This window comes from Echinococcus granulosus (assembly GCF_000524195.1).
Source record: "Echinococcus granulosus chromosome Unknown EG_S00053, whole genome shotgun sequence".
Taxonomy (NCBI): domain Eukaryota; kingdom Metazoa; phylum Platyhelminthes; class Cestoda; order Cyclophyllidea; family Taeniidae; genus Echinococcus; species Echinococcus granulosus.
The window spans coordinates 304,777-315,810 of record NW_020170433.1 but is presented as its reverse complement, the minus strand read 5'-3'; the positions used below and the strand labels follow the sequence as shown (position 1 = coordinate 315,810).

The following is an 11,034-nucleotide window of genomic DNA, read 5'->3' as shown; positions in this document are numbered from 1 at the left end:
ACCCGAAGGCCAGCCCACCCAGCATGGTACAAGAAGGCAAATTCAAAAGTTTAAAAGTGGCGCCTCACCAATACCGAGGGATAAACCACCATCGTATTACAATAGGTCAGGTATCATTTAATTTAATCTAAATGGCTTACCATAAATCTTCGGAGCAGTATCGAACGCTTCCTGATTAGCTCGACTTCAAAGCTAATAAGAGCGGCCTTACTAAGCAAAAATTAACTAATTTTGTTGCGAAACCCCATTAATTCCTGAATTAACATTTGAGATAGCCCATAACTATCACTGGACTTGTAGCATTCAACAAACTTTGAGGGTAGGATCAAGGTTTTCGCAAACTAGATATCAGAAATAGCTTAGGAAAACACTTCCAAAGTTAGTAAAAGGAGGAGTGTCCCCAGTTTCCGCCATATACGGAGGACAATCTCAGATCCTGCTTTTTCTGCCTACAGGCAAGGTTAGGAGGTCCAAACTTTCAGTAGGAAAATCTGGATTTTTGCAGAAAATTACGACATCTATAATTAACTCGGAGTAGAACGACAAGCCGTCCGGTATTGCTGTACAGCTGTACACTTCTTCTAAAGGTTAATTAATGAGACTCTTCTCTTGAATAAGCAACGAACCAAAGTGCTTCAAACTCACTTCGCCCTGGCTTGAGATGGGCCGTCTGGAGCAGCAGACACATCTAGAACTGCAAGCCTGGTTGCTCCAGCAACATTAGGCACGGAGCCACACCTATAAAAGGTCCTGCAAATGCTGCTACTATTATTAGCGCCACGTGGACGGAACGCCTGATGCAAGTCTCGGTATGTGCATGCCTCCTAGATAAACAGAACATGCTTGTTGTTTCGAAGTCAAGGTCGTTACGCGAACCAATCAAGGAAAAGTGTTGGCAGACGGGATCCATAACCGCGTGGCTGTGGGACAGGTGTGCCTACTATAGCTGCTTTCTTCAATTGTGGATCAGAGTGACTCCTGTCTGTTTTCATTTCTGGCTGCGGGATTGGCTGTACTTATGATTTTATACCTAAATGTAGGTTTGATAGGGGATATCATATCAGGGATGGTAATAGCATTCATTTGTTTTTTCCTAAAAACGGTCTGCAGCTTTGCTTTAGTCTCGTTGTATGAACTAGTTTTGGCCAACATAAACAAATAAACACATAAGTCAGAGATATCGGTAGACATTGCAATTTGAAAAACGAAACGTCTTTATTTAAATAAATGAACGAATGAATCCCTGACTTCGCACCTACTCTTCTAACGACAATGCATCTATTTCTTAGGCTAAACCCCAATGTAAATGCAGTGGTATTAATGTAAACTATGCCTGATTTTTATGGTAAATTAATACGAAGTGTAAATAAGCTTATCGGCAAACATTAATCCGGGAATGGTTAAACTGTCACAAAAGTATAGCTTCAGGTTTTATGAATCCTGTTGTTCTCTGTATAGTTCATCTTTTACATCCTAGGCAAAACAATTGCATGGGTCTGGTGGTAAATGCCTAAAAAGATATACCTGTGAGTTGTGCAATCCACAATGCGACTGGCTGTTATTGGTCGCCCAAGGCCACTGCAACTTTCCCACGTGTCTCGACCTACACACTAGTGCGTGTCATCCAGTTTTTCTGGCCTCTGCCAAGTGTTGGCAGCAGTATGCTTTTTTGGTAACATTACAGAATAAATAGACCAGTCTATTAAGCTGTGGTAGGAATTCATGTCCTAATAGGCGAAAAATAGGAGATTCAAGGCTGCCCACATGAGAATTGTATTTTACGGAAGAGTGAATTCCCCGTCAGGCAAAAAGTTTTATCTAGTGCTTGTTCAAATCGTCTGTAAAAATACCATAGGACCAGTTGAACAGCCTTGATAAATAGTTCTTACATAAACAGCAAATTTTTGTGGCCGCATAAATCGCCTTAGATTTTAGTCCATTAAAGTAGAAACGAAGTTTGCTGATTTTTTCGTTAAGCCATCCATGTAACTTGGTTTGTGTTTTTCAAATTAGCTCATGACTGCAGCCCACGCCATCATTCCCTATTACACATTTCTACTTCCGAATTTAGTTGACATCAGACGCCGTTAAAATCCGAAAAGTTGTTTTTTTTCCCATTTTTCCTACCTAAAGTTGTTTTGTTTTATCACTTATGCCTGTAACAAAAATGGCAGTGGTGATAGAAGTCGACCTTACGAGAATCACAAAAAAGGATTATCGTGAGCGCTTAGCCCGGATCGTAGTAACGCTTAGGGTCACATGCGAACAAACAACGCAAAGGGGTCATATGGCCTCTAACAGTATGACCTTTTTCATGGCACAACATTGATGGCCAAATTTTGTCCCCCGGCGGGTGGACTTCTTCTCAATACCATTTACGATTTTCAAGCTAGCTAACAACTTTGGACTGAAAGCATTTGCCTAAAATAACAAATTGCGCTGTGAGCAAGATCGTAGTTTTTACTTCCGTAAGGACATGAAAGCTAGTATTACAAACTCACATCAATCTACCCTTAGACTTAGTAAATACATGAATTTAAATGAATTGTTTGTCTTGGAATCGGTCATGACCATCAATCTGTGCTAAGTGAGGTGAAGCGCTCAGGCTCAGAGGAACGGTTTTCACCGATAGGGTTCTTCTCCCAAAGCCACACATCCTACAAGTGTCACCCGACGCCTGTGCTGAATCAACCGGGCTTAATTGGCACTAGCCTAATTCCCACCTCATTTAGATCAACACAAAAAGCACGTATTCACAAAACTCATAAGTTCACCAAGTTCCCTAATTCTGGATGCGTGACGAACTTAACCGTCATTGAGATAACTTTAGAAGTAGGAAGACGAGTTGATTCAAGATCAATGACAAAAGTCCTAGTGTCAACTGTTTATTTATGCAATGATGTAAATTTTTTTACGCTGCGTAAAGCTAGACTACCTTTAGATAGCCAGAGCTTGTTTACTGTACAAGTTTAAGCCTTCTAAATGCAATCCATAATTATGTTCACTTTTGATAAATATTGCGGTTTTGCATTAAAATTGAGTCCAAAAATCGGAAACGAGTGATTAAGGCCGGCTTTATTTACGGCAAAAGTGGTGCAAGATGTTGAATTTTCCTCGCAAGCAGTAAAAAAGTGCGCGTGGGTGGGTCTTTACACAGTAGAGTCGAACAACTGCTCATTGGACAATGGTAGATTTGGAGCGAGCGCATCACTTTAACTTCATTGTTTCTATAGTACTCCTCTGTCTTGGCAAAAGGCAATTTAGCTAAAAACAAGGTAAAACATGTTTTTAGATAATATAACTCAAACTATGCCGTAGGATCCTTTGGCGTACAGGAATAAATGGAATAGATATCCGTCAAAACAAGTGCTGGTGATAGTCGAATTTAAAAATGCGCACCTTAGTGTGGGCACTGTCAACGGGATTACTGGCCGCCGTGACTACGATGGACCGTACGGATGCAGTGACGCATGCCCCTCGTTGGGGGCACGGCTCAGGGAGGCCTCGACTTTTTCGCACACGACGAGCGCGCAGCCTCGGCGCGTGTTGATTCGGTGTGTGCGCACAGCTCGGCGACAGTATCGATTGAGTAAATCGATGCCGTCGACATTGACTGCCAAACTGACCTGGTTAAATTCTATAATGTTTGTTTTGGCGCTCTATCAGCGGTGTGGGTATAATTAATGACTTCTACGTGTTTCGGAACATCTTAGCACTCGTGTGCTCATTCCGTGCCAGTTAGGCAGCTCCTGGCGAACCAGAGGTGTGTGGCAATTATCTGTTGCTTATACTTTACAGCATAAAATTGTTTCTTTTCGCTAACAGCACTTTCTCATTACCGATGGATGAGTAAACAAATTTGATTGATGGAGCTACTCTTAGAAGGGCCAAATTTTTGCCTGATTAAGGATGCAGTTCCGAATTGCTTTGAAAATTAAAGATGAGGTTTTGTCGTGTGTCAGTGCCATTTCACGAAGAAGTACTGACATTTTTTACTATCACCTCTCCGATTTTGGGGTACTTTTGCACAAACACCTACCAGTAAAGTCAACATTGTTATTCACGAATTAACTATGTTGTGAACTCAAAGGTGCACCACAGGCAGAACGGAAAATGGAAGAATGTAGGGTTTGACAGACTAGAATTTGACTAATGAAAGCCCACAATGTGCAATGGTTGATAACATTGGAAATTGCCATTTAATGGTTTAAAAGTTAATTGTGATGGTTCGTATGGGAAACCCAAAATGATGGTAAGTTGGAGATTGATAGGTGAATGAGGTCCTCTGTATGCAGCAAGAGTTTAGCTTAAGACAAAGAATCATCCCAAACTCAGACTTTATTTGCTGCTACACCTTAAAGCTACTGGAAAAGAGTAACGTTAGTTCCGACAAATAAGAAAGCATTCTTCTAGACAATCGTTTGACAAAATGTTGCTCGATGAGTTAAAATTTATCTCAAAAGTAACTAGTTACTGCTACCTCTTTAGCATTAACTTCCTCCAGTTGAAAAGCAATGGGACGAATTGGCAAGGGGGCTATTTGAACCAGCCACCCTGACAATAATGTGCGTTAGCAAAGCCTCGTCTTATCTGGAACTGCGTAACAAATCACGAGCTTTTGAGTGACATTGAGCCCAAGGCTTAATGCTATTGGTTTTATCAGAAAAAATACGTCTTTAAGGTTAATAAGAAACTAGAACGTATTGACTTGCACCTTAATTTGTGCCTCGAAAATGGCGGTAAATGGTACCTAACTCCGAATCGCTGAATGTCAGTCTCACCAGGCATCACTTAAAGTTAATGCCATTAACCATTGCTTCACGTGGACTAGCTATCTCTTTACAAAACACCTACCCCATTACCCAGTGTACCAATACTTGTAGGACTTGTTTTACGCAGAAAAGACGGGTAAAATCATCTATAATATGATTGAAAAAAGACGAACTAGCAAAATTTTTTAAGATTAAGCTCATTTTAATGAAAAGAGAGTTGGAATCTCCCACTATAAAGGCTGTGCCAATTTTCGACGAATATTTTCTCGCACTGACCTCGTTATGAGCACGTGGATAACATGCTTTACACCTGGCCCTTTGACCCTGTGAACTGGTTTGTAAACACCTAACCTTAAATATTCGGTATTGCATTGACAGTACTGGAGAGGAGTCTCTGTGCTAGAAACAAAGAAGTGTCATTGTGTTGCTGGTATTTGGAACCGTTTATCGATTAATGCACAAATTAGTATGGTGTCAGTAAAACTAGCTGGGGAAGTTGAATGAGACATTATATTAATGACTGTCTCCGTCAAGACTACATTTACCGACACTTCTTCATTTAAGAGGAAAGTACCATCCCATTACTACTATTGTAAACACCACAAGATTTTTTTAAACAATGATTAAACTATTCCAGAAACTGGATTAAAAATGGGATGAAAAATTTAGTAAGACTCAATATATTTGGTTCTGTCGTTGTTTTGTGTTATTTTTTTTTGGGGGGGGGGGGAAGAGGGAGGAAATGATGACATTGACAGCCACATTACGCCAAAATATGACCATGATATGAGCAAATACTTCTGAGACACTATGTCAAACTGGCTCCACAACATGAAGCACAGCGTAGAACTAACAAATCTATTATCATTGTCTCAAAGGAAAACAAAAGGGGGTAATTCAGAAGCAATGTCATTACAATATGAAACCCGTATCACCAAAATGATAAAGGACAAAAACCTAGCATATTTATGACGCCAAATTAAAGGAAGAGAATTGGTTGCCCACTCGGCACCTCGACAATCCCACACCCGCAAATAACCGATTGGAGCAGTTGAGTATGATCATACCACCAAACTGGCCCTCTTCCAGAACCTCTATGAACGAAAATATTTAGTATTACCTCTAAGTATATTGGTTCCGTCACGTGAATCCTACTGATTTGCACATTACAATGATTAACAAGAGTAAGTTAACATGATCGAACATTTAATATGACAAGTTTTCTTTGTATATGGCACCGTTGGTAAATTCTTAAACGCAACCGTTGCCAAGGCAACAACTACCTAAGAGGATCATTGACATTTGGACAATTCTGATGCAAAAATAGAAACGATTACAAAAGATCCAACAGTATAAAATACCTAGTTGTTTGTGGCGTTTTTATGGAAAGTGTAGGGGACCAGAGGCTAATCAAGGCGTTTAAGAAATCCATACGAAATTCTTTCCTGCGTAAGGTATCACATTTACAGTATGTTTAAAAATTTAACTTTTCGTCGATTTGGAAAATTTATTTAGATCAAAACTCGGTGCACCAAAATGATAGCCTTAGGTGTGACAATCAGCATTCCAATGGCAGCCGCGTGTCATATTTAGAGAAGCTCTAAATCATTTGCGGAGATTAGACAGAGTGAATCCCCATCTGCCATTCCAGCGCGTTCTCAAAAATATACACCGCGGTGTCGGATGGAATTCCAGCCAGTGGGAGAAAAACCTGATTGACTGCTGTGGTCACGGGTAGGTAGAGGTGGAGGTGATTGTCTTGGATAGGAGAGATTTGATAAGTGGCATATACAACTAAAGATTGTGGGAGACATGACATTTTTACGATGCCATTGTTGACAGCAAAAGAGATCACTATGGCCGTGGTGAGCAGAAGAATTAGCGAAAGATCCTTCAGTTCTGGTAAGTACTCCCCCAAAAAAACCACTGGTTCTGAATTTCCCTAAATTATACCAATTTTGAGCATAACACAGAGCTGCGACATCATTGAGAAAACTAGCATTTATGAAATTAAAAGATGATATTTCTAGTCCAAAATACTCTTTCTTTTAAGATCTTCAACTCTAAGTAGATTTCCATTCTAAACTAATAACTTGATTTATTAGGGCTAACATCGGAAGGCTTGAAGGCCCCGTAATTTTCTCACTGTCCCAAGCTTTAAACACAAAAGATGGATCAAGATTGTCAAGGATTTTTTAAGCATTAAAAAATAAAATATGCAGACTTATTCAGTTTTAACGGATTTTGACTCTAACTCCTGATCTAAAAGCTAGTTTGAAAATGAAAAAGCCCTGCAGATGTATTTTTGTTCTACCCTAATTACCAGAATACTAGAGGTCTGCTTAAATTTACAGTGATTAATTATGAGGAACAAAATCCATCACTAAAAAAGCGAGGGCAAGATCTCGCAGCCTATAAAGGAAGAACAGCATCCAAAGTGTATAAAGTGGTCTGAAAAAAAGTAAGGCAGCAAAACTTTGAGACGTTTATCAACAAAAGTACCAAAACTTAAGAGAAAACCTGCCCTCTAATAAGGTGGTGTGTTCTATAGACCAAAATTTAGCAACCGAGGCAGCAGATTTTGTGTGATAGTGGTAAACTAGCGATGGGGAAAGCTGTGAGTTCACTAGTGGCGCAGAAAAGTAGGCAGAGGAGGGAATCAGGTGTACCTACGGAATGGCCCTGTCACCTGGATTGCAGCCTGAAGGGATTGGAGATGACCAGCCTTCCACTCTTGGCTCTCCAAAAAACCGTGGGAGAATAAATGCCAGGCTCCTTGCTGATGAGCCATCCGTTAGCTCGAGAGGGCGATCGATACAGGCTGATGACTCATCCACTGTGACGTATTTATTCCGATCGATAAAATGGTGCCTGACCAAAGCAGATGCCGACTCACATTAGTAATGACAATATTACTTAGGGCATATGGCAAAAACAAGAAATGGGTGAATTGCGTATGTAGGGCGCCATATCATGAGAGATTGGTAAGGTCCATGCAATAACAATATCTTAGTAGAGCTAATATCAATCAGCTGCCTAAGCCAGCCTTGCTATTACAGCATTTAAAAAAGTTGAAATACTTAATGGAAAGATCACGGTTGGAATTGTTCTAAAGCACCCTTAGAAAATGATTCAGGTGTAGAAATTATGAGGACTAACAAATCAGCTTTCCTACCTCTTATTTTTTTACTTTATTCCCAAAAACATCATACACTTTCCTCTTTGGGATCAGTTTAAGGAGGTCTATGTATCGAAGGACATTCCTGTTCTCTACCCAAAGAAAACGTCCTCATGAGATTTTAGTCCATTTATCTCAAGCCAAATTTCAGGACGATTATAACCGAACGAAATACGTTTGTTGGAGTGTCAAGGCCAGTGGACATGCAGTCACTAGTAAATGCAGGACCCAAGCCGGGAGTGCTTCAACATCCAAGTTCCTGAAGTCCCTCTACAATCGCGTCATTCGACCGCCGTACTTCTGTTATCGGCGTAATCTCCACTCTCAACGCTTGAAATGGCGTGGGTTTTCGGCAAAACCAATAGTGGTGTTGGGGCGCAGGAGGTCTGGGGTGGCCATACTTTGCATGATGTGTGCTGTGACAGCTTCCACAAGCTACTTGCGACGGCGAGTTGGCGATATCCCGAAATCGGGCCGCGCGGCCCAAGAGATGGAGGGAATTGTCGAGAACAACACGTCTCTAAACGGCGTTTTGCATCTTTAAAAAACATGACGTCTAACAGCCATAGTTTCATATAGAAATCCACATTGAAATCACCAGATTTCAGCGACCTCCAAGCTTGACATTAGGACATCAGTGTTATAGAAGGTGCATTAGTTGGCCATAGGAACAAGAGTGGGTGGGGGGGGGGGGGCAACATTACACCCAAGGTCAATCCGTAATTGTATGATAGCAAGATATCAACGGGTCGTTGTCGCGATGGCTACAAATCAAACTATTTTTTTCACGGTGAAAGAAATGACATACAAGCGAATAGCTGCATCAGAATACTGATATGCTGATGAAGAAGGCAATTTTCCCTCCAAAGGATCTGGAAATGGCCTATGTATAACGGAAAGATAAACTTTTGGAAGGAAAATGGAATATTTGTTGCCATGGTAGTGTTCAATAATATTGCTTTGATCCCCGACAGTTCAAATAGGATTATGAATCTTCCTAAGGAATTCCTAATCGTTGTTAGGTTTTCAGAAAGGATAACAATACCAAATTTTAAAACCAGCGTGCTTGTAGTTTAATGGTGTTGCCATGAAAGAAGGTCTTGTGGACGAAGCTGTGAAGAGTGGAACTGCAGTCATCGGATTGACAGGACTCGATTTAGTGATGCAGCAGCTAGGCTTCGGGAAATGTAGGTTTTCACAACTTCTCAGTCGGTGAATTTGTTCCACTTAAAATGGAATATCTTGATACACCTAACGTCTAATTTACTTTTACTGGCTGTTATTTCCACAACAACGATCTATGGTAGAAGGTCAAAAAATGGCGAATCGTAGGCCAAACTCCAGACAAAATAGATTGGAAATTTCGTTATAGAGCAGTTATCCCGAAAAAGAGCAAACAAGTTCGGTATCTTTAGGCAATGAAAGTAATCTATAAGGTTAGACTAAACTTTGCTTTCGATCCGGTAGGAGACTTGCAGCCATTAAATCGGGAGGTAGCAATTGTACCCCGAATAATTGCCATTATGAGCTTGCTTCCAACGAATGGAAGAGATACTAGAACTTAAAAAATGGACATACAGCTTTAAAGTGGAATGTAAGGACCAACAATTACAATTGCAAAATGCGCCAAAACTCTCAACGTCTCTATTCTAATTGACGGACTTTGTACAAACCTATGATTGCCAGGTTGCTAAATGTTCCACGAACAGTAGAAAGCGGAAATCGTGGGAGCATAAATGACTATGCGATGTTGCTCGCTCAGGCTGAACGCAAGTGTTTGGCTCATGAGCCACTTCCACAAGAATTAGTGGAAATTTACAAACATTGGATGAAAATACTTTGAAAGGCTGGTAAAAATCATTCGGAAGTTCTGCTCCCACTCTCAGCCGCAGTCGTGGATAGCATTAACACTAGCTACAGCCAAGACAACCAGCCAAGTCACGATAATAAACGTATACGATAAGTTAAGGTTGTGGAATCACTTCTTTCTTATCTTTCCAAGCTCAAAGATTTTTTAAATAGACAACTTCTATGTGCCCTTTTTAGCGTAATCCCTTAGACGAAGCACTCAAACCGTTGGCAGGCTAAGAGGCTTATGTGTTGCATAGTTTGACTTTGTCAAACAAACGAAACTTCCATCACGTGCACCTACTGACGCGATTACCTACAGATAATTCCAGTACGGTGTCTAGGCCGCTGTTGCAATGCCGGAACCACTAAAAGCCTCCCCTTGGGCAACATTTGAGTGGTAAGTAGCGGTCGGTGATTTTGTAGGAAAAAAGAACAAAACTGGTGGATTTTACCTCCACGAGAAGCTGATGGCAAACCTACGTGAACACCACTCTGCAGCCCTTATCGATCGACTCAAGGTTTCGATCGATTTCATCACACAGGCAACACATCAGCGCGCGGAGTGCACACCGGTGTTGCTCCCGGGACTCCAGTGCCAAAAACCTTCCGGCCAAGTCACAAGAGAATTCGTGGTTCCCTTACAACCAAGCAAAAGCAGTCAATCTGAATCACGATATGAATGCCAATGAAAAATATAAAAAACCCAGAGAAAAAAACCCTTCATCCATAATGGCATAAAAATGGAAATTTAATATAACTAGTACAAATACACTTATCGTCCTCTCCTGAAAAATATACACACACAATAACACCTCGTAGACAATTTAAAGAGCTCGTGCACATAAATGACAAAAATGACAATCAAACGTAGAGGCACCACTTTCAAGGGTACAAAGAAAGCCCACATTGAATGCTAACAATGATAGAAGGAAAGGAACGGAACTGAGCGTACTGGTGACTCATATTCGAAATGGAAAACTACCGGGAACAGAGGTAACATCAAAAAGGATAGACCTTTACTACCCTAGAGGCAGGGGAAGGGGCACACAAAAAGTGGTAGTCAAGACTACTACAAACTAGGGGTGGGGAGTGGTCGTGTTGACCAGAGCAGTGGTTGCATTGACGACATTATGAACAGCCCAGTCGGGAAATACATTCAATTGGAAGATGGGGACACCGTAGGTGACAGTGGAGCATGTGACGACCAGGACGCCGATGATAGCCACGAAAGAA

General features: G+C 41.0%; 1 protein-coding gene across 1 annotated transcript in view; it reads right to left on the bottom strand. All coding sequences in view use genetic code 11, as the record gives it.

Moving 5' to 3' along the window:
• Positions 1-3,207: 3,207 nt before the first annotated feature.
• Positions 3,208-11,034, bottom strand: part of EGR_06226 (Solute carrier family 13 member) — a gene marked incomplete at both ends in the record, with an annotated part of 10,951 nt that continues 3,124 nt past the window's right edge. Inside the window, 3 exons of the mRNA XM_024495475.1 lie at positions 3,208-3,244; positions 7,446-7,643; positions 10,282-10,438. Of these exons, the coding sequence (XP_024350106.1) occupies positions 3,208-3,244; positions 7,446-7,643; positions 10,282-10,438 (392 nt within the window). The remainder of the gene's footprint in view (positions 3,245-7,445; positions 7,644-10,281; positions 10,439-11,034) is intronic.